This window comes from Varroa jacobsoni, unplaced genomic scaffold (assembly GCF_002532875.2).
Source record: "Varroa jacobsoni isolate VJ856 unplaced genomic scaffold, vjacob_1.0 scaffold_388, whole genome shotgun sequence".
Taxonomy (NCBI): Eukaryota; Metazoa; Arthropoda; class Arachnida; order Mesostigmata; family Varroidae; genus Varroa; species Varroa jacobsoni.
The window spans coordinates 249,276-274,723 of NW_019213290.1; the positions used below are offsets into that span (position 1 = coordinate 249,276).

At 40.7% G+C, this 25,448-nt stretch overlaps 1 protein-coding gene across 1 annotated transcript in view; it reads right to left on the reverse strand.

Annotated features, from left to right (window-relative positions):
• LOC147753557 (uncharacterized) overlaps positions 1 to 25,448 on the reverse strand; it is an 89,343-nt gene that overhangs the window by 58,860 nt on the left and 5,035 nt on the right. The window contains exons 3-5 of the mRNA XM_086968095.1: positions 10,322 to 10,571; positions 5,793 to 5,881; positions 5,476 to 5,562 (exon numbers count right to left, since the gene is read on the reverse strand). Coding sequence (XP_086824221.1) covers positions 5,476 to 5,562; positions 5,793 to 5,881; positions 10,322 to 10,571 — 426 coding nt within the window. The remainder of the gene's footprint in view (positions 1 to 5,475; positions 5,563 to 5,792; positions 5,882 to 10,321; positions 10,572 to 25,448) is intronic.

Sequence of the window (25,448 nt, forward strand, 5' to 3'; positions counted from 1 at the left end):
CAAGCTTATTTATGTCAAAGACAGAAAAATTCTATTCAAATTTACTGTTCGAACCTCCAGGAAAAATTCACACATACATTAAACATCACTACAGAGTAGAAAAACTTTCGCCAGGATGGTTGAAGCGTGAACTGACTGAGACGCCGCAGAAATGACTGTGAACTGGTAGGCCTGCTCAATAGCCACTTGTGAGCCAGCGGAGCACATTTGTGTACTTTTTTGGTACATGGCGCTACCGTGGTTGACCGGAAAGTGTTAACCCCTCCTATGAACCATCTAGGTAGAGTGCCAGGTATTATCAGTGGCGACTACAACCTTCAAAATGGCAGGTATTCGAGCTGACTTAAACAAAAGGTAACCGAGCAGCCAGGCTATTGTCGTAGTTACTTTCGGACGTATAACGCGATCGTGCCTGTTTTCATCGGGTTTAGAGAGGAGAGTTCTTCAAACCCATCGCTCATAGCTTCCTGAATTGCCATGGTCTATTAAAATCAGACGCGTCGTGTTTTTTTTGAACTGATCACTTACAATCCTCTGTTAGATTGGGACGGTAAGAGTCAGAGAATAACAATATGTCTAAAACTAACTCTTTTAAAAAGGGCGGACTGTTGAAGTTCATTACGAGAAGTGACTGGCACCCACCACTCGCGTCAGAAGATATCAGAAACCCGATGATTAGGCAGTGCATGCGTGAAGCAATGATGTAAAGGGAACTAAACTGGCAGGGAATAGGGAGCAGCAAACAAAAAAAAAGGGAAGGCTGTGGACTGACAGGGCTAACCAGGAGAGGGCTTGAGAGGTCACCGTAGTTGCAGGCGCAATGGTAGTGACAACCGAATGGGCAAGGAGCCTAGAAACAATAAAGGATGTAACGTAACAATAATAAATAGAGTATTATAGACAATAATGACAAATAAGAAAAAAAGAATAAGCGTGTATGATTCAAAGAGAACGACAATTTTGGGAGAGACTACAGAAAATCCGGGGATACAATTACTTGGGAATTAAGGGATCGAAAAAATATCTATAAATAAATCGATAAATTAAATTATTAAATCTAGTACATAAAGTAAAATTATTGAAGGTCTTAAATCGAAGTGTACGAAAAGTTCAGAGAAAAACTAAAACGATAAAGCACACCGGAAGAAAAAGCACATCAACAACATGAAAAATGCATAAATCTCCAACAGACGCGTTTTTTTTTTATACCAAAATAAAAAGCAGCTTGAGGCCCTTATAACAATAAGGCCTAAAAAGATTAGCAGCAATGAATCCATTCTCTGCCTGCAATATAACTAAGAGGTCAAGTATGGAAAGATAAAGAAAATAAGCAAATTCTTTCAGGAGGATGATAGAACGGATGTCATTGTGAAAGGAAGGTTTAGGCGCTAAGGTGATCCAGAAGAACAGCCCTGTGATTGGACAAATCAGAAGCATATTTATTGTGAAGGAATCGAGCAAAGACCAGGCACTCTTAGAAAGGCTAACCACTAACTCGCTTTAGTTCCTTTTAGATTAGCATTGATGCCGGTGAAATGGTACAAGATAATCAGAAAGAAAAATAAGAGCGTCTCATAATTACTCCCAGATCAATGAGGACTGGAATAATAGCGTTAGGTGTAGGTGTGGTTGGAGTTTTTAATGTACTTCGAACAATCATCGCTAAAAGTGGAAAAAAAACCCAGGCAAACATATATACGTATGCTACACATATCGCAGAAATCGAAGTGCTCTGATGGAAATAAACTTTGGCAATGTGTTATCAATCTAACGGGCAGAAGCTACGAATTCATCGTCTACAGAAAATGTGAGAAGATTAAGGAAGATAAAGGGTCGCGAGCTAATAACTCAAAGCTAAGACTGTGTAGCCATAAAGAAATAGGTGGAAAAAATCCCCTAGATACTAAAACGTTAAGAGCAAAAAAGCCAAAAATGAAAATGGGTGGAATTACCAAGTCACGCAAAGGAAGTATCCTCATTAAAGTTAACGAAATGAGTCACGGCAGCTTCCAAGAGCAGAAATTATGGGCGGTTGAATGTAGCAGTTTTTCCGTTACTTGTTCGCTAAAGAGCTGCTTGAATTAAAAGAAAATAAGGCTTGGCAATATCTACTGTTCTCGAAAACAATGAACCCAGGTCCCGATGTTTCAAGTACCAGAGGGTCAGGTAGATTTCGAAGAATTGCAAATAGGGCAATTGAAAGAGCAAAGGGTAGAGCAATGTGATGAAAGTAGGAAGCCGTATTACTGTGCTTGCCAAATGGAAGGTACAAAACAAGCTCTATGGCAGATCTCGAACGTAAGGCGCATCGGACCAGATAGAGACAAGAAAAAAGTCGAAGAAGGAATTAATTAAGCAGACTATAGAGACGACAACAGAAGAGCAACTGCAACAAACTTCAGAGACATAAAATACACAAGGAGAAAGAAAAAAAGAAGCACAAAGAGTAACGGTAGAAGACGAAGCCTCGTCACACCGATGTCAACTACTCATGCCCAACATGACATTCCTCGAAAGACACAAGATACCCTTTAGGGTCGGTGGAAAAATTCAGAGCGGACTATGCTGCTCGAATACTGGCGAATAAACACCGGAACAGATGGGTCTTAGTTAGGGCAGAAAAAGTTGCAGTAGCCAGAGCATATAAAACTGCCTCCATTGAGGCGACCTTCGTGCTCACTAGGAGGCTTCCTTAAGATCTTCTAGCGGAAAATCGAACGGAGCGATATCTGAAGGGCTGTATGGACCTGTTGCCAACCAGAGCGGCAATTACACCGCAGTGGCAAAACGAATAGCTACAACCAAAAATGGTTGATGACCCGGAAACTGGGCGAGATTCCTGAGCCCGGACCTGCAGGTCTCGTAACACTGGCGACCCCAGCTACCACAACACGCAAACGTTAACTGGATACAGTCAGCGCCAGACCTACGCACTAATAATACAGAAATCGCAACGTGACATATGTGTGCGCTATATAAAATAAGTCCACTGGTACATTACACTGTCTTTGAATGTGAAGTTTTCCGAGAGAGAATTATTTACCGCACGATGTATCGTGGACAGCCGCTAGTGATATTATTAGTCGTACGCCTGAGTTATAGAAAGAAACGACCTTTTTCGAAACCACTACACGTAAGAAAGAAGAACAGGAAGTGGAAGAAGGAGGTTGGGGGAACGTCAGAATGTACCTGGCGCGAGAGAGGTATAAAGTGAGTGCAACTCTACCAAATTTCTTTTTTTCAATGAATCTGAATTAATCTATTAGAACAGTGAAAGACTTCATCGATGGAGTGCCATCGTGCTCTACACCATCTAGACAGGTTTTCGTTTGTTTCCAGAGAGCTTAATGAGTTCTACACTCAAGCGGCATTAAAAGTAGTGTAAATGCATCAGTCCATGCCTTTATAAAGAAAAAGAAAAAGAAAAAGAAACCAAAGTTCGTACAAGTGAAGGCATTACTGTTTCTCACCTTTAAATCTCCCATCTTGCCATCATTATTTCAAAATTCGTCGACTCTTAAACAGTTTTAAAAAGCTCAGCTTTGAAGCATCCACGTTCGCGCCTCACGATTTTATTCCATTTATTCTACTGGAGGCCTCGCCGCTTAAAATTTATTGAACCCAAGTACGGCTTTTACCGACTCGTCTTAACCGAGACGACGCGGCGATTCAAACGAATTCGAACGTAGTTGAAGTCGATTTAATGCGAAAGAAAAACACTTGAAGTGGAAATCCTCATCCTTCTTTTTCGGAGGATTTTTCGAAACGTTAAATGGAGGTTGGTCAAAGGACAGCTAAAAAAGGTCGCAGTATATTGCTAGGTCGTTACAGTCCTATATTGTTGGCTGAGTATTAATGGCAGGTTAAAGCCCAAAAGCTAGAACAATGCTGATCTCTCGGAGCAGCTTATCGTTTGCCGTTGTTTAAATTCGAAGCTTAGAATATTTACTCGTCGGATGAAAACGGTGTTGAGTACGAAAGCCCCAAGTCGCGTGCATGAATAGGAACCTGATTGAGTCTAGGGACACAAGCGGAAAGAGACGATGAATGGCTAAGTGTCAATGATTTGAGAGTAGAGGGAAAAGAAGGGAATCGTGCTAGTGAAAGAAACCGAGGCGAGGCAGGGCAAAGGACCAGTATAAAACAGGCCTCTTCTTCTTGGCGGTGCTTAACACCTGATTTGCTTTCATACGTTTATGCTTTATACGGACGCTGCCAGCGGGGCTTTAGGATAAAATGAGGCAAACGTCGACAGTGCGCTGTTGAGTTCCTCATTGAGCCTGTCTAATGCGTTTTTTTTACATGTTGATCTAGACATCGGAGCAGAGAATTTGACGGTCTGAAAACCTATGCTAACGTTTGCATAGGTATGTACTTTCGAAAACTTATTTATTAACATCGGTTGTGAAGGGATTATATATCGGTCAACAAACCGCACCTAGTCGCGGCTCTACTATCAGCAAACGTCTGGCTTTCGTCAGACACGAGTAAAATAAAAAAAAAAAACTGAACACAACAACAATATCACGATTTGTTTGTTCGTCGGATATGAACAAAACAATTCGGCTCATCTTAAACAAACAATGATACAAGGTAGCTATCGAGATTCAGCTATCAAATTCAGTCTTGAACATTATTAGAAAATTATATTATCATTATTAGAAAAAATACATTGTGGAGCTGTGCTTAGATGGGAGAGGCGAGCACCAAAAGTAAGCTTTCGTTTATTTCTCAGATCATTTTACAGGTCAATTCAATACCCATCTTGCGTGAATCTGAAACATATGGATATAATGACTCGGAAATAATTCAATCAACCAGATGAATTTAATTTCAGTGACTTTTTTTTTCCAATTGTTGTATATGAGATATTTTTCCAGAAAGGTAATGTTTACTTCAGCAATAAACATGCTGGCTTATTTTTCATCGACAAAGATACGGATTATAACTCGGTGTAGAATAATTCCATTTAGTGCCGAAGGTGGCGCCACTAACATCGAGCCTGAGATATCGATATTTAGGGCAAGGAATGAAAGCTGCATGGAGGTCTTAGTATTTTTACTTAATTTTTTTTTTACATTTTTAGTGAGAGATACGTATTTAATCAATCTGTCGATTTAGTATGTAATACAACGCTTACTTGACTCTTCACCTCTCAGTTCAGTGAGCGTGCCCCCCCATGGAATGATTATTTGCAAGGCACTTTGTATAAAGAGTTGATGTTATTTGAGGTGTTCAAATTCTCCTTTAAAGGGGATTAGCACATAAGATCAAATGGGTTCCGCAGGTGAAACCGTCTTCTCCGAGTCCGATGCCCACTAAAATCGCTGGTTTCAGTACCGATATAGTATACATATGTCAGCAACATCCTTGTATATATTAAGGTAAATTTGAAATCGCGTTTTCGAAGATCGACGCAATGATAAACTTTGACATACGGTTGACGTACGCGCACCTGAAATGAGATTGACTTACATAGAGTTCGCTGTTGAGTATGTCCTGCCGGCGAAATTTGAGAGAGTGTTTTTCCCGACTGGGTCTTTGCCCCTCATCGTGATGATCCTAGCAACAAATTGGGGGAGTCAAAAATGTATATTAGTTATTTTGGAAAATAGGTTGTTGACCACATTCTTATCGTAGAAGAACGTATTTTATAATCCGCATTTATTCGCGCGTCATAGAACTCACATATACAGAAGTAAAATAAAGTTATCAGTCAATTAAAAACAAATAACGGCTTTTATAATCCTTGTACTACATCCGTACGGGTTATATTCGAACTCAATGATTACCTGTGAGTTACTATGGAACAGTTTTCGCCACTGTCGATCGAGGGCTGCTCTTCCGAAGGAGGAGCCTTTTGAAGTTGGAGGACCGTCTCCTGCAAAGCCTTGAACAAGAAAGAATTAGCAAAACCTAGAGTAACTAACGTTACCTGCAACGCTTCCTGTAATGCACATCGTGAAACAATTTTTGAAAGAAGTTCTAAAGAATGTATATAAACAGGCCAAGTGTTTTGTATCGTAATCTGTGGACAATATGCACGGTCTAACGATAGAACCCATTTCCTACAGAAATTAACGTTGAATGCAACAGCGTTCAGGATATCAATACATATTTTGCCACGGATGAGCCACGCGTATGTCGTCCAATTAACTAAAAATAAGTGGGTTTGCTTGCTTAACAGCCTTCGCTTGGACAACTCCATGTGACAATTTACAATAGGGTAACCCATCGTATTGGCTTCACACAGTTTCACTTTTGTTCCTTGAGAAATGTGAATATACAATGGATCTCGAAGGGCTCCGCTTTGAGCTTCCAGATACTTGTCATTGGCAGAGAAGTTGATTTCGATTAATCGTATTCAGTTTCCTGATTTTTCTGTACGAGTCACGTATACCGACGTCATAAAGCTTGTAAATTGAAATTTTCAAAAATAGCAATACACAATTTTCAGCATGCCTTCCTTCTGCTAGACTTCGTATTTTAGTGCCTATGTCATTTAGCCTAACCGACAAATGCTTCTAGAAACGTTTTCCTCCTGTTAGCTAAACTGGCTCACAAACGTTCAGAACCCACGATTATATAATACATTATACGATTCGAGGGAAGAACATGCGTCGAGTGGTTCCTGCGTAGCAGACAGCAAAATAATTGCGCATACAAAGTCAATACGGACGCCACGACTTTCGTCTAAGGCCATCCTCAATTAATACCTATATTGTGATTACATACTCACTCGACCGCGACCCCTAGCGTTTAAATGTGTTCCTGTGAAGCTTTTACCAGTGGCAGGTTTCAATTCTGTTCCGCGTAACTATAATGTGCTAACAACTACAAAACAAAAAACGTGAGTAAGCATTCATATTTAATATGATGTCCTGGTCCTTCCCGGACCCTTTTCGACAGCACATCGAACACCGTTCTATGCGTTATCGGCGCGAAGTACGACTAGGCTTAAATCGTCACAGAATGTACCGATGGTACGCAAAATCACTCTGAGGTACATTCCGGCAAAAAATCGTCGTCATATTTAGCAAACTTATAAAGGGTTCCTGCCTTCATAAGTGTTCCTGATATATAAATCGGAGTGCCTAACGCGGCTTATTCGTGGCGATGTTCGCCATGTAAAGCTGCCGAAAACAATTAATTTTAATCTTTTTGAACAAAGTAGACTTAATGACGGTACATGTTTACGTACTGTTGTTTGTACATATTCTTTACTTTAGGTGTATATGATCGTGCATTATGTGAAGTGCTGCTATTGTGAAAGGACCTACACAAGCGAGATCAATTTGATTAAGAAACTCGAGCGGAATCTAGATAGCGAAAAGTGAACTATATTAACAGTTTCTTGAAATCAACTGCTTTAATAGCCGACAAACAGCTTTGAACTGAAATAATAAACCTGAACGTAAAAACGTTCTCACCCATCGTCTAGCTCCGTTCTTTGTAAGTGTCGTATAGTAGCACACATACACACGCATATCATTTAATTCGGCTGCTTTGCCCCAGTTGTATTTCACGGGTCTTATTCTGCCCGTTACCCATATAACCCTAACTACCTGAATGTGTTTAATGTTTAATAATTGCGTAGAAGCGCCATCAGAGCAGAATAAGCAGGAACAAAAGAATCGTATTATGGTACGAGTAAATTTTCAGCCATGATCGGTCTGCATATCCGACAGACGACGTTGCTCCCTCGAATATCTAAGATGTAGCAAGTATACGCTAGTACTTCATCGTTTATGCTCGCATTCGATCGGGCTAGTGAAGGACGCAGAAGATCGACTCAGCGACGCTTAATGGAGTATATATATATAACACGTGTAGGCGTTTTTTTTTTGTTGTTTTGCCATTTTAGTAAACGAAGAACATCTGCGGCGAAAATTTCACCCGGCCGGAAAACACGATACATAGAGACATTTACTCGTTTATAGTACTTTCGTCTGCCATCGTTGGATCCGATCGATGAAAATACGATGTAACGAGGAGCACCATGCGATGTCACACATGTCACGTCTAACGATTCTACGCATTGGAAGAAGTAATAACTTAGAAGAATAAAAAAGTGACGGACAATCCGGAATGTTAAAGCTAGGTAGAACGAAAACCACGATTAGAGATTATTTTCAGGTGTTTAGAAGGACTTCTTCCGTCGACTGTCTTAACCACGTTTTTCTTCTCAGCAGATCGGTGTCCTCCCGAGCATACGTACATCGGCGGCAGCGTATAGCAGGATAGGTCATGCAGTCGTGAATTGGCAAACAGCGGACCGAAGAAAAGCTAACGGGCCAATATATTCCCTAAATTAAGCCAGCTAAGCATGCAGTGATATTGGCTACCTTAGCGCCATCTAGTGGGCAAACATACCTCATAGGTTGAGCCTTTATAGCCATTAGTATCAATCCAAAAGCATTTGACATCATTGTCGTCATTGGCCTGCAATCGATCGATATCGAGACAGGGTAATGCTTGAAACGCATAAGTGTCGAATATCTATTAAGAGCGGACAGAACGTTTGTGTTCAAAACACGACAGTTACTTTTTTATATGCGAAAAAAGAAAAAAAAAAGGTATCGACTTGGCCTGCAATTCATACGCAGCACTTTGGAAATCAAAAAGCAAACCAGACTTTAGTAGAATTAGTAACCTATTCGTATACGTGCACACTAACACATTGATGCACGGATGGCGGCACGTAGATACCACTCAACTTGTCGTATTTGTTTTATACAAGACGGAGATCAATGTGTGCTGTTGGCCGATGAGCTATTTTAAGTACCAGCATATCTCCGCGGCCTCGTACAATCTGCATAGGCACCTTTTAGCGTAGACGTTTTAGCGTAGGATCGGCTTTAAGGTTCGATGCTCGATAACGCTTCGAACATCTAACAAAATCAGAATTTCATCACGGCAGAACTACTTAGACACTATGCACTGCTAAAGCGGCACTTAAACTTACTTTCTTCAACCACTCGTTATTTAGGTATTAAATTTCGCACTGACTAATGTATCTTTTAGATGTGATTGTGTTTCATGTAACCCAGTTGCCCAAACAACACCACCGATGTTACAGCAAATCTACAAAAATACTATTCATCCCCACACGGTCCCTATGGATTTTTCACTTAATTTTTTGTTTGCAACAGGTCTAAGGTAAACATTTTCCCGTTGTCGTTCTTCTGTCCCACTCAAGTGTTCCTCTATAAAGCTTTTCTACAATTTCAAGGATTCTCTTCAGTCTACGCGCTACCTAACGTTCGCTATATCGCACTTTTACCAGCACCACTGATACTGCCGTTACCAAACTCTCAATCTACATCGATTTTCCCGTTTCGTCTCCATTTAGCATCGATTCTTCTACGGCCTCAGCTCGTTCCCACCATCGACCCGCATTCGCTACGCCTGTTTTGTGTCGCTTGCTTCCAATGAGAGGTACTTTGCAGAGTTCTGGTACTTTGTCGTGAAGATCCCTCCTGGAATCTTTTTCCATTTTCTTTGCTTGGTTCCTTTGCGTTTTTCGACACTAAGCGATGTGTCCTGAGCTGTTAGTTGGCCTTATTGGCCAATATATTCTATGGTGACAGTCCGTACGATCTGAACGCAGTACTGAACGTTTCGTAATCCGCAGGTCGATAACCTATCAGGGAAAGTTTTCTCTGCTGAGCCTCGACAAATTCTTTGTCATACGAGCGGCGTCTAACAGATCTTTGGTTAACGTGGTTAACGATATTTTTCTTTCTGTTTGCCCCAGTTTGGTGGTGGGGCAAATATTCTGAAAACATATGTCTCTGTGAACTGATGTTTCCGTATTGGACGATTTAAAAAAGGCAGAAATTTTGGGCAGCGAATTTTGTCGATTTTAACCGTGTTTCCGACAGTGTGAGAACAACACAAATAGGCAAAGTGTCTAATACCATTAAACAGAAAACCCTACAGGGTGGATATTCGCAACTTATGCTCATTTCACCGGCTTTTTCATTGCTCTTTCAAGAAATAGTCACTTAATAGCTGATAAGTGAGTCCGCTAAAAAGGAATGCCCGCTTTTATAATTACTAGGTAATACTAATCGTCATCAAAAGTCGAACCAATTGGAGAGTTTAATTGAATCGTATCACCTGTAGCAGATGGCACAATCTTGACTGTGAGCACATTTTGATACTGCAAGTGAGTGTAAATTACGAAGACGTTCTTCGAGAGCCCGTTGTTCAATAGCAAAGTCAGAGTTGTGAACGCACTGATATGACTAATATTCATCTAAGTAGAGCATTGTATGCAAAATTAATTTATAACGCTTTGACGTATTCGGTTACCTACCTGCCGTCGAAGATCTTGCTAGGAGTCCGCATTTTCGTTCGGCCCGGGGGGTAACTGGATCCGAAAGCGGTGCGGCGGCAAGCGAGCAGCCTTCAGCCTGCCCGCCGCCGCCGTCAGTGGCCTGCACCCCTTGAGTAGCCTGGGAGGCTCTCGGGGACAAAACGCCGCTCGGTCCAGGCTTGTGCGCCCCCCGCCACTCTTCGTCCTCGTCAGAGATTCGCGACAGGGAGGTACTATTTGCGCCAGAGCTCTGTAACAAGCGTGAAAGAAAAACAGCAACAAATTAGCATAGCTTCAATCATGTTTTCCAAATTAATCAAACCAAAAAAAGACAGAATACGCTCAGTCACGGTCTGCTATTATTGTAACGCTAGTACATGACGTGGAACTTACTTGCAAGGAAACTTCCAATAAAGTTTCAACGAGCAAAACGCTTATTCGGATTGGAACTCTGAAGAAAGATAGTTTTTAAGCAGAATCTGATAACGCAATACCGCTGGATATTATCCAGGGAACAGATATGTACCCGACGCGCTATATCTCGTTTTAAACCTTGAGCTAATATCCTATAAGAGCGACAGGTACAAATGTATCCTTTCAAGATTACTACCTAAAGTTCAGTTGCTTCTGCTAGTCTATATAAATGTATGACGTTAAGTGGGATAACTACTCGAATGTTATATAGATTATTTTTTCTATGTTATCCGGTACAACATGGCGTATAACGAATGAGAATCACAAAAGCGTTACTGCGTGCTCAGTTACGGAGCGCTCGGCTGACCAGCCGCTAAAAGCTATAGTGCACAACCGTAGTGTGTATCATGCACAATACTTTTAGCTGTTTCCTTTCAACGTGCTCGTTATACCGCTATATATATATATATATATATATATATATATATATATATATATGTCATTCTGTTTATCCGGGGAAAGGACGTCAGATGCGGCAATGTTGCGAGCTTGACTGAAGGTTAGGATACGCTTCGTAGACGCCTGTCATACTTGATAATCACGAGAAGATAGCGAAGATCATTTAAGAATAAACACGGAAAAAAATAGCACATTTCTTGTTTTACTGACAGTTGTAAATGCTTGACGAAATGAAGATAATAAAATCGCTCGAAACAATATGGTTTTTGCAACGTACGACGTAAAACCCAAAACCTTCATTTTACAGTAAGAACAATGTTCGACATGTTTAAGAAATTTGGACATATTCATATAAAATTAGTACAGTTGTACTGGTGTGTTGAAATATAATGTAGAAGATAATCAACCAATCACGGAATCAATAAAGAAGACACATGTGTGGCACAGTCCACTCAAACAACAGCTCTTCTTAACTGCAGTGATATAAATAGCTGTATTGAAATCAGGTTTTTCAATTAAATTTAACTTTATGATGCTATTAATTACTGCAGTTGCTTTATCTTTGAGGTCTAACGAGGTGCAGACTCTAAAATGGCCACAAAAACTCAACCAATTAGAACAGGCCCAAAGCATAGAAAAGCCAGAAAACAGTTGTTTGTTTCCAAATGTATGTAAAATATCCGCGTATTGTCTTCGCGATCCACTGAAGATAGATACGAAACATATGTCGAAAAATCATATCCCGTGTAGCCCTTAAAAGTGCATAAATTAACGCTGCCTCTCCAGCAAAGAATGTGTCGTATTCGATATTCTGATACCAGCTCTCGATCAAATTAAAAAATATTTTTTCGTCTAACCTTGTTAATCGAGCACTCTTCCCAAAAAACAACCATAGCTAGTTTGAAGTTACTGTCTTTTCCAGTGAATCAAATTGATTTATAACTAATTACTGAGCACGAGTGCGCAACGTCTTTGAGTCTACCAATACGTTAGCATCAGGATCTCTTAGTAGTGAAATTGTGTGCCCCTTAGGCACAGTGTGGTTATTATCTTTGTCCTCCGAGCCACTTAAGCAGTATAAGAACAGAATAGCAGATCTTAAGGGTCATCCCGCAGACTCGTTGGGAATGTTCCCCTTAGGGCATGGCTAATAGCAGACTCCTGTTTGTGGGCCCCGTTTCAATACCGTTTTTGAGTGGTACCCCTACACCACCATCTTGTTTGCCCTTTTTCTAGCCACGAACTGTCGCTAACGCCCTGCGCATGCCTAGGGATTACGTAAGGGTCCGGTTAACAAAAGCGGCCTGCCAACAACGTCCGATATCCAAGACTTACGCTATTGTGGCCCGTTTCGTCTGCTTCTATTCGAGTTCGTCAGAGAAATTTTTCCGACCTTGGTGACGCTTACGGAATTTTTGTAGAAAAAGTTCGTAAGAATACTTAGGGACAGGCGTAAGCATAACAAAGGCCACAAAAAAACAGACCTTAGACAATGAGTTTAGCTGCGACTTGCTCCATTTAGCTGTCTAACTGTAACACTTTGTAGCAAAACCACAAATCGCAATTTTCTTATTTTTATACAATCGTACTAATAATAATAAAACAACATTCTACTCTTTCATATTATTAAGCGATAATTTTTCCTTTTAAACTCTAAAAAATACAGAAGCAAAGGTAAATTTTCACATGTATGTTAAATTATGCCTTTTTATAAGAAAACGTTCTAGATTAACTGAAACATTCATATTATAAGTTTAGGCTGAGCAATGAAGTATAATTTTATCGCGATTTCATGGATTTTTCGTTTATAATAGAGAAAATCTTTGGCGATATCATTCATCCAAAGTGTTTTTCTTCTCTATATTATCGTTTTTGAACCTTTTGCATTATACCTATGCTTCATGCTAATAGGTGCTGATTAATCCACAACTATCAAGACAAAAAGGCGAACGCGCAGCCCCCTCAGAGAGCGACCTAAAAAAAGCCATTCAATTAAGGCTTGATATTCTGCAAAAAAGAGAGCATACGTGCAAAAAGATATAGGGAGTGTTACTGGGAGGGCTCGACCGCCGTCTCGCTATGATCTTACATAAAACCGCCAGCTGTGCCTAAATTTGTACATCGGCTAAGTAAAGGACGGTGGTGGGGTAGTGGAACCAGGGGCCCAAACATGTACGTGCTGTACATTTTTGCCATCAACCGGGGGACGCCATGAACACGTGACGAACAATATACTGGCGTAACCGAAACTAAGTGAGCATTTAACAGCTCAAATGAGCTCAACAAGTTGCGGTAGTTTGTTTAACGCAGAGGGAAGCCCCTTGCTCTCTCGCACGTTACCAGGTATGCTTTTCTACTTATGTAAATACATACAGATCGCTGGAAGACAGCACGATGAATTTATGATCATAATACATGTATATGCGATATCCCCTAGCGGAAATGTAAAACGAGGACGTGCATCTGGACGAGGGCTGTTTGGTTGCCTATCTAGTCCTTCTTGCATTATATGTTAGCAAAGCTGTGTCAGGTTATGACTGGGCAACTATGTTGATTTGAAAAAACGTGAGCTACAGGCAAAATAACTCAATGTAGAGAGGACTCCTCGTTTATTCGATATGTACGTCCCTGGACGACATACCGTCACCACCACCACCACAAAAAAGTGAGCTTAATTGGTCCGATTAAGCCATCCACCTTAAGCCTATTTTCGTAGAAGTAGAAATAGATCGGCATATGTAAGGTACCAACAAAAGATCACTAAGCCACAGGAAAAATGCCGTTGTCCACTTAATGAGAGGGTTCATTAGAAATTCGTCCTTCAAATAAACGAACTAGCCGAAACACCTTTATGGGACTCGAGCTGTTAACTAATACCGTGTAAATACGTCGTATTTATATTAACGTAATCGATCACTGACACGGACACGGACACTAGTGGCTGCGAGGTCGGCTAGCTGAAAAACGATCATGCCATTTTTATAATTGGCGCGTTAATGATATATGATATTAATGCTGTTCTCAGTGTCGAATGGAAACCCAGTGTACGTACTACTTGTTTTCTTGGAGGGCAGCGGATTGGTATTGATCAAACGAGTTTGGCGCGAAGAAGGTTGGCCTATGGGATCAAGGTCTATGTGGGTCGTTCCGTCTTTTATAACAGGAATGTTGACTGAAAACTTTCATACTATGGAGCATTTATAGTTTTTGATATACATTCGGGTTAAATATTTAGTCCTTTTCTCGTTATTGAATTTTTAACATTGTCCAAATAGGGTTCAATAGGTGGGGTGTCATTATGCGACAATTAAAAATTTCGCTCATATTTCGTCAGACCTTTGATGAAGCAAGAACAATAGAAATAATAGAGAAGAACTACAGCATTTCGAAGGTATATGAAGCCATGATGCTAACTATACAAACCAATCAAAAAAACAAATTAGTTTCGGATAAAAGTGTGGCTTTGTAGAAATAGGTGTTTGCATATATGGCAAACGTATCCGTTGAACCAGTGTCATTGTTGTCAACAACGTATCAAAACATGTTCACTGCCTTATTAACTTAACGCACCGTACGCCGTATTTCAGGGTCGGAGCAGAATTTACCGCAAATAATTGTTTATAGCAATAGCAGTCAAGCTATCGATGATAAACGGTGCCCACGTAACTAATTAACTAACTCGAGCCATTTATGCAACAAAATTAAACTTACCAATGTACACGTGCCAATTCTGGCCACTTCAAAACCGGTTTCACAACTTAAAACAGAAGTTCATATGGGCTTTTGCTAGATGAATCATGACCTTTGACCTGTCTAACTTTGCAGCGAATGATTGTAAAGCGCCGACTTTTCTAGCCAAATCCTTCCAAAAAGACAAGCATTTTTTTCTTTAACTTTGTCAAGTGATAGGTTTTTTAGCGTGAACTCATTAGTCGTCCTTAGAGCCCCACCTCTGACCCATATAATTTCACCCTGTGGGGCCTATATAGGCTATGACATAAGTGTCTTCGATCAATATTTTTCCAAAACGCATGCCTTATAGAGAACCACTTTAGGCTATATAAAAGCCCTTGCCAGAACAGCCGGTACATTTATTTTTTTTTTTCGCTTGCGTTCAACGATAGCGAATTTCGGCCTATTTGGTTTCATCTTCTTCTAAGCATTGCACAGTATTTGAATGGATAGCATCCCTTAAAACAATTCGTGATTGGCTTTATTTCTGTTTATAACTGGACCATTATAGTGACGATTAAACAGCTGAAAGTACACTAGGACTTCGACTAAAACAGGCCGTTAATACTATAACGATCAATCTAGCATATTCACTAGTGGCGTCTGTTAGCAACGTACTCGTTCACACAGCTATCGTTGAAATACGTTAGAAGAGGCTGTCGTCATTTTTATGGATTAAGTCGAAAAAGTAAGCGTATCATGAATGACACAGAAATGATCCGAGCTACCCCAGAAGACTACGAGCATGAATGAAAATATCCGTTTATTTATTGAGGCCCACAGCATTACACTGACTAACCAGAAGTGAAACAAAGAACGTATCGCGCGTGCAGCGGCACGCACTCAGAATCGTCTACTCACACAGCATGTATGTATGTATGTATGTATGTATGTATGTACATATATGGCCTAATTTAGACATTTTGCGCAAGAGGTGATACCGATTGCTCGGATCGACAACTATTAGACCTCTAAATGCCTCAGGTTTTTAAATTGCATAGACCTTCTTTAGGCTTACTAATCAATATGACCCTGTCAAGTTGCAACTAAGAGACATAGGTATATATCTTGACCTGGCGATTGGTGGCGAGAGATACTGTCTGTCTGAAAAGGAAATCATTAATTAGGCAGCGTGTCTGTGACTTGGCTTTACTGAAACGGCGTTATCGATTTAAATCTAATCAAACTCACTCAAGACGCCTAAATCGAGCGATTCTCTGAAAGGAATTGGTCCATTTGCTGGTTGTCCTCTTGCAATTTCCATTCGCCTTTTACTAGGAGTTCGTTTCCGCCCGGTGTCGAATGTAAGGATTCGGCTTACCCTTTTCCCTGCTCTCTGTGTCTTAATCATCCATCGAGTAGCTATAATCACCCATATCAAATACCCGAGCTGGGAATTTTCGATTCGCACCCACTCTTAACCCGATCAGCAACGCTGTCTCTATCAGTCAGCCAATACCTAGCTGGCCGTATTGAGCGATTCGCAAGCACAGACCGCAATGGGCGGGTGGCCGCAAGTGCAATGGAGTTTGTTTAGGATCCCGATCAAAGACGGATAATAACAAAAGATAATAACGATGCGATGCTATTCAATATCTGGCCAGTGTTTTTCTACAACGGGCGAAGATAGACCACAGACACAACGAAGCAGTAGCTAAGCTACAGTCAGCAGCACAATGGCTACTTCCAGACGGATTGCCCTCGTACCGCGTAGCTTTATGGCTATCTTGTTTTGAGTTGCGTTAGTTTATTGGCAGGTAGCGCGCATGATTGTACCAAATACAAACAGCCCGCTACACCCAGAGCTATTCTCTAGTTTACTCAAGAAGAAGCCACTTGTCTTTACTCACAGCTGCACTTATCCTATCTGCGCTATGCCCCCACTTCTTACCCGCCCTGTTCACCAGCCTTCGACTGACTCGTTCGGTTCGTTGGGTAACAACCCGTCGAGTTTAACCCTACGACCAGCCGACTCGACCTGACCTACGCCGCTTACACGCCGGGATCCCGCAATGGTCCCGCCGATAGTATTCCGCTCTACGGTACGTACGGCGTCTAAGGGCAGTTGCTATTGTGGCTATTTTTGCTGTTGCTGCCTCGCAACTTACTCGATGATGCCGAGATCCTTGGAGACCACCACTAACATCCGTCGATCAGGCGGCTAACCGCTTCCCACTGATCACCCACCGCCTAACCAGATAAGCTATGCCTGGATTGATTGGACTGGATCTCTGAGCAACTCGAAACAAAATGGCGTACTTCTCCGTTCTATCTGCTGTGAGCTTAATCAACGGCACTACGACTGCTCCACGTGGCCACACGGAGTAAGAACTCACACACATATGTACGCACTGCTCACACGGACAATACTGATCCGTCGGTCTAATCGGACGGCCCAGGTCGGTCAGCGAGATCTGGCCAGCGACCACGCCTACTACGTAGTTAGTTTCGTGACTCCTCCCGAAGCCTCAAGGCGTCTAACTCGAATCACTTCGTCCTCGGCCATTGTAGTAGCGGTGGTCTTATTTTTCCGTTTCCGCCAAACTTCCTCCATGCTTGTGGCGCAATACTGACAGTATTAACACAATTCCTTTATTTGATATTGCTCTAGTAGCATATGTACAGGAGAAAAATTGCCGTCCTAAGAACATCTAGGTGCACATTGACAAAGGAAAAGCCTGACAGAAAATCTCAATGCACCCTATAGTGATATGGATTCATCATACATGAATGGAGCCGAATGCCATCACACAGCATTATCAAACACGCTAAAACTTGCCTGTTAACCTATAGGGTCCTATTATCTAACTGGCTGTTGCAAGTTCAAAACTAGAGAAGGCGTTAAAGAATAAGAGGTCTATACAAATATTCCGTTGATTTTTCAAAAATGGCCAAAAAAACGATTTTTTTTGTCTTCCTTTATTTGTTGTCCTTGTTTGCGTATCTCTACGTTTTTCCCTTCATCATTCCAACAATGTTTAAAATGAATACAAACAAAAATCGTTAATAAGTGCCACATTGTTCTTAGAACAAAAATAACTCTATAACTAAATAATAACTATTACACTTAGCCAGCCAGCCAGCCACTAACCCAGTGTAAATTCCAGAAAAGATACATTCTTAAAGGTCACTTTAACCTAAACCTATACCTAGCTACAGTCAACTTACTACCTCTCTGTCGAATTGCGATACAAGCATTACGTTTATTAAACTTGATGTACAGTTCATCGAGTAAGCTAGGCCTAATAAAAATGAAGCTTATGAAGGAAATTACTTCATGTTACTACATTATGATGTTAGTGCGGCTTGTTATTCTTGTATCGGAATAGAAGTTCGACGCTGAGCGATACGGTTACTAACAGCCTTGGAATTTTTTGGCTCATCATCAACAAATTGAGATTACTTTTACTACTATTTTTATTACTTTCATTATTATTAAAGGACTCACAGGCGAAAACTAGAAGTTTCGTGTATATTTTTTGACCATTCATAGATACGAGGCTAAAATGTTAATTGATTCACCAGTCTTGAGTTAAGGTTAATAAACGCCGCTCTACAACCTCCCAAAGGAACTCACAAACAGAACGAAGGCGCAATTTTTGTATAGTGCTACAAAGGTCTAGAAATGGGAAAGTCTGATGGGGCCAACATAAGACGGAATAGGGACGGTGGCTCGAAAAGATGAACGCTTCATAAAAAGAGACATTTTCTATTGATGTATTAACAGCAGGAGCTATCCATATCGTCACACTAAGTCCTATTATGTTTATACAATATCGATCGGCACGACAGGGTTTCTATTCACGGCGTCCTTCGTTTTTTGAGATTGTAGATTGTGCTTCATGAATGAATGAATGAATGGCGGAAATACAAATATTGCAAACCTGTAGTTCTATTCAGTAGACGGCTTAATTACAATTTGCACGTATTATTTCGGATATCAGACCGACACCATGCATTACGTACGTGCATTGAAACACGTCATAACATGGACCCTTCTTGATTGACCCTTGGAACTAAGTGTGAACAGCCGAAATCATGTACTATACATAGCTTACCGAACATTACAGTCTATGGATAATTTAGTAAATGGTCGTTTGCGAAATTCGAAAATCAAATGTGAAGCCCTGAAGCACAAATGAACGACGCCTATGGGGCTAGCCGTGACATTCTGTCAACTTATTCGGACGTGCGCTATTATTAGACGGGATTCTGTAGCTGAATCCAAACCTGGTCGTTCGTAAAGGGTTGCCTTGAACGTGAGTCAGTGCGGTACAAAACGAACTGCAGCAGCAATGCCGTGGGGGCAAAACTGTGACCATACTTTGCCCATTGCTATGTGTTCTACTACGGTATTCTGCTACTATTGATCGTACGTGATAAAGTTGGCAACATCGCAGGACCCTGGAAAATTGCCTATTAGCCAGATATGACCATTGTAACCAACTCCAATGCGAGCCAAGTAAGTATCGAAAACGGTGACAATACTGGCGCACGAAGCTAATGCTAGATGCATAGCCACTTTTACATCTTTGACATGCAGATGAGTCCAGCTGCCCATGGCCTGTTGGGAGCTCACTGACCGCGGATGTCTATACACGGGATTTTGAAAAGATCCCGCCTTAAAAACCTATGGGAAGTTACAATCGACGGCCAAATTTTTGGCAGGCATCATCAATATATATGTATATATACATATTTTTTTTGTTGCTGACCCAAAGCTACATTATTTCGCTTCCGCTTCGTCGTTTGATTGAACCCTTTCCGCGAGGTTTCGAAACTGTTCGTACACATTGATCTGCTTCTGAGCGGCAAAAGTCTTACGAGCGAAGACTGGGCGCCCCTTAGCCAACGATGGTGTCAAAGGCCGCTTTCGCCCCAGCAGTTCCCCCCGTATTTACAGTTGGCGTGGCCCGATACAGTCAATTTAATTGAACTGCTGGGATTCGCCTAGATGGCTTGTAGCACGCAACAAATAGAAATGGAAACGCTGATATCCAGCTTATTGAAAAACAAATTGTTTACGCAGCAGAAATTCTTAAAGACTGTTTAGAAAACGAAGTTGCATTTTGGTATGACCTTTAGAACTGTACATTTCAAGACTGAAAGGTAACTTCTTAGAGAAATGCAGTGGGATCAGGGTTTGTTTGCTAACCTATTAGGTCTAACTAAGTTCTTATAATGTCCAGGATTGAAATTCATTACTCCATCCAAATATATAGAAAAGCAACGCAAACTTGGTCCACTCTCGTTAAGTAGTTGCTTTTTTGCAAGACGTCTGCGAGCTAACGGGTTCCTCGCCACCCTTGACGTTTCTTATTCACAGTCATCAAGGCGATATTGTAAAGCACAAAAACAAATGAACTATGACAAAGGTCATATGACATAGTTTCCGTTAAACGAATGGACTGATCAAACTAAAATTCCACTTAATTTAATTAATCCGAGTAATGATAGGCATAGATTTATTTATCTATACCTGCTACTTTTCACTTTACTAAGGTAGGATTTTAGCAAAATACATGTTCCAGGTTTTTACGACCAGTGCAACCTTTGTTCAGCATTACTTCATATGGCTGGCTCCCAGCACGAAGCAGGACATGTTTAAATTCCACCGCAAACTCAGGCCATGATGCTAGGATTGATTGTGGAAGAGGTGCCCAGCCGCTGAATACTTTATACAGTGGCAAGTTGTACACATTGTGACATTATTTGGTGACAGAAGGACGAGGTAGTCATTCGTTGTACAAAAATATACCTTTAAGAATATATATATTTTTAGGAGAGAATCTACTTATTATATAGGTACGGTTTATAAGAACTGTCAACCTATATTGTTCTATTTATAGCGAAAGCCTCACTCCGGGCGTTAGGGTTCAGTATACTGTATTTCAATGAGATTGTAAGTAAATATAAGAAAACAGATGGTAAAGTGTTCGTTGGAAAGCAATTGTTGAATCTTATAATTTGGGAAAGTGAACAGTTACTATTACCATGATTCTAGGCCTCTCAAACACCCATCAAGTTTAAGTTATCGGCCGGCTTACACATTAACGCTTTATTGCAAAATTGCAACAAATTGACAACAAATTTGAGTTTATCGAGGTTCATCAGAAATGTTTTTCGGTGCCCTCTTTCTCGACGGATGAATAAAGAGCTAGATTAGTTCTACTGAAAATCAGCAATATCTCTCCAAAGCTGGAAATTCTTTCTTGACATGGCAGTCAGGTCCTGTATTGATAGGACACAGCAATCAGGAATGTCAAAGCAAGGGCAGCGTTGGGTAATAGGCGATACTCGCAAAAATTGATTTTCCATTCTTATTCAAGTTATTACTCTGTCTGAGAGGGCTGGAGGCTTAAATCAAGCTCGCAGAAATCACGAAACGTAAGACATAGCCAGCTAGCCATCTAGTCTACTTCTTGTCTACGAAACATTCGATTATGAGGAACGATTGGGAGAACCCTTAACCAAGAAATAATACGAAGCTGACGATGTCAACGGTACTTTCTACTAATAAGATACCTTGATCCGGCACACAGGTAACTTTTGAATGGGTAAAATCGTTTTGATTGTTGGCTGATTTCCTGCAATATACCGTTCTTCCCTCGTAAATCGCTGCTAATTAATTGTATTATTATTTACTTCAGCCAACACTTCTACAGAACCCAAAATCACTATTAACGTGCTCCATATGACCAACTTTTAAGGCAGTTTGAAGGTGGTTTGAGCCCTGTCTACGTTATAACTTTTGTGATATATATATAAGCGTATGCAAATCTGGGATCAAGCTCTATTCCTAGTTGAACATTTTAGTGTTTCTCCTGAGTTCTATATTCTATTGTAAAGCATGATTACTAAATTGAGTTCCGCTACGTCTAGCCAAAAAGTTATAGCTGTAAATATTACTAGTGAAGATGTCGATAAGAGGTTGTCACGGCGTGAGAGACGTCGCAAGTTCTTCGTGAAGGATGAATGCAATCGGTCGATTGCTCTTGGACGTGAACAATTCACGTCGCTGAAGGACCACGACCGCTGAAGATTTGTCATCGTCGAGTGGGAATATAAACTCATATGTGAAGGAAGCACCAGCACATCCAACAGTCACAAACATAAGTTCTAAGTAGTTTTGCACTCCCTTACGAACCAATACGTTTATATGGAAAACTGTGAAATTCACAAGTGTTTACTAAGTTTATCTGGGACCTCCTAATAAATCAGGGATATGAGCCAACTGGTCAGACACATATTTTCAGAACGGCACTTTGTGTTTGGTCTTTGAATAGATACATCAAATAGGAGCTAAATCGAGAGTAGGTCGGCCACGATCCTTTTACACGCACGCCTTTCTTAATGACGATTTCTCAAATGGTGTTAGACGTAGACATAGTGTAACACAACGACTTATGATATTGTCCGAGATTTCACCGAGATTCAGCCGATAGCTTTCACAAGCCTCCAGCGCCTATCATTATATATCACTGAGTTCTTCCTTTTGTGAAATTTCTTTCTTTCTTTCTTTCAATTAACTTCCACAATAGATAATGTTAATTAAAGCATATTGGTTCGAAGCGGGGCATCCACTCTCAGGCGAGGTTTCAGTGTACTGTCAAAAGCTCTCCAAAATCACCGGATCCATCAAAAATGACACGCACAATCATTCAAACGTAACGTCTGTTCATTCTAATTGCAGTACGACACTGTGACACCAATGCACTAGAAGCTCTGCACACTGATCAAGCCAATATAGATGTCAAATCTGATATAGAGACGAAATGATATACTTTACTCTCTCTAAATAACTGAAATGTTCCATTGTTAAATAATATCGTTCAGTGTTGCGGTTTTAGATTCCTAGGAAGTATCTAATTTCCTGCAAGTAGATTCACTGATGCGAACAGCGTTTTTTTTTTTTGTTTTTTATTTTTTTACAATTTTGCAAAATAAAATGTACATGTAAGGGTTACGATTTGATATCATACATTATAGTATAACGCTAGCAAACTGACATTCGTTTTGTACCACCTATGCACTGGTAATATGCAACAATAGATTTCTCACAGCTTTTTCACGGCACACCCTCCATCTTCTTTTTCTATGACTGGTGACTAGGTAAATTTGAACGAAAATACATAACTCATTCACCGTTCGGCCGGATTGCGTTGTGGCAAACCTTTTCACAGGTCGACTCACCGATACGCCTCACCGACCTTTCCCTGCTTCCGGCTGGAAATGGGGATTTGATCTAAAGAAACGTCTAGGCTCAACATGTGCTTTTAAAATACACTAAGATTGAGAGACTGACGCTATATTGAACCGTAAGATCAGCAGCATACGTTGGTAACAGAATTGAATCGTCTTTAGAAGCTGGAGTCGGCAACGGAGATATTCTCTAATCCAAAATAGACAGCCGGATAACGTTAATTGGTCTCTTTTTATTAAGTACGTTGGTTTTTTTTTAGCCTCTACGAATATGCAGTCTTAGCTTACAAATAAACAATCGCGAAAGGACACCATGGCTAGTATATAAAATGGCACACAATGTTGATCTTAGGTATACAGTTGTTTACGACCTTTGAATATCTTTATTATTAAGGCTGAAATATCGAAAGTCGACTAATTTTGTTTGTATATTCTTTGAGTTCCGTTTCTTTTTAGATCAGTCCAACACCTTTAAACTTTGCTTGCCCCACTCAGATTTTCGCGCCACTTTTCGAACCCACTTGTTTATGCGAACCACTAGATTAGGCAATAGGCTTTAAACGTCACTGTAGAAATAAATGGTTTCCAGCCAAGTTGCACCGTTAAGTATAGACTATACGAGAAGTCTGAGAAAGTAAATGTTTCGGGTTTTACGTGCGGTACAAAGTACTCCATCAGACGGCTAGCTGCCAGCACAAAACGAAGCATGTCTACGCCCGAACTCGACGTCGGAACGACGATGCCGGACGTAAGGCTCGACACGTTTAGGACTCGGCGAACATAAGCATAGGATGGCCCATGAAGACTTCTATCTAAAGTGGTTGTGGCGTACGAAAACGAGTATAACCTTGGTAAAATGTCGACATTAAAGCCAGTCTTTGTCGCCTTTGGCTCTCCTACCGCGGACAGCGTTAGTGGTCTAGCTAATATTTAGAGTCCTTATTATTTCCTTATTAATGAGACGCGGGGTAGAGGGTCTCTTGTAAAAATCGTAAACCGATTTGTCAAGAGTTACGTTCACGCCATACTGTGCCCAGACGGACACGTGATGTTGGCTTGGGAGCTTAACTGAAATTCAGCATCTGAAGTACAAGTATACCTTTGCAAACATTTTCTTGTAGACTAGTTTATTTATAACCTATTATTTAAACATTTGCTTATTATTTAGACTTAAATTAGAATTTAAGGATTATGTCGTTCTACATTAAACAGTACTGTTTTTGCCGTGAATTGGAATTCGAATTTATTACATGAGATGTGAGCACAGATATAATAACGTATGAACAAACATATCATTGTTTTTTGCTGTTAGAAACAATATGAAATTCCATAAAGTCGTCAGTCAGTTAAACGAAGCTCGAGTTAATTTTACCCTTACTTAGCTGTAAGAGCCGATCCCTTGGCGCTCGAAGCTTTCACTGAACGTTGGCATTTACCGAAACCAAATATCCATATCTACACCGTCTATACTGATATATTATAATGAGTATTTTAATACAAATCATTCGATAAGGTAGGTATTATATTGCCACCTTTTCAGAGAATCATGATAACATGCACGAAAGTCATGCCTGAATAAACAATACGTAAGCGGTCTAGATTTCTATCGATTACGCGATTGCTTCTAAGCGGCTTATTTTTGCAGACAAACCACTTCTGCTATTGTTGAAACCGACCGCTCCTTTGCAATCAACCTATACAGCCGTATATCAAATAAAACTACTGGTCATCTAATGCTGTACATGCCTTATAAGTACTAAGATCAACGGGTACGTTGATGTATTTGTATACTTAGTAAGAAAACGATGACCAATAATGCTTTCTGTCAGTCTCCATCATTACTACTCCAAGCATTTCAACTTACCGTATTCTATAGTCCAGGATACCCATAGCCACCTGGTAGTCTGCATTATGTGTGTGTGTGTGGGCGTGAAGCAAAAAAATGAAGCCTGACAATTTAGCTCTACTTCGTTTACAATGCATTTGAAACCTATTATATTGCAATTGAACGAGGTATACATTTCGTTCTGATTTCATGTAATGACTATTACTCTGATCTGTCCCACACAAATCTACCCACTTTTATCGGTAACTACCTGTACGTTTCCATTCTGTTTCTGTAATGCAAACAGCGTATATGAGGACAGCAGTAAGGTTGGCCGGGAAGCGTGACGATGACATGCTCAAATGCCGCGCATGGACGAAGCCTTTCCTTGTTTGCCGTGCAGTTCTAGTAGGACTAATGACAAGCCTCTCTCCATCGAAATCGGGATGACCGGCAGGACAACAATTGCGGCTGACAACGGACACTCGTTCCCTG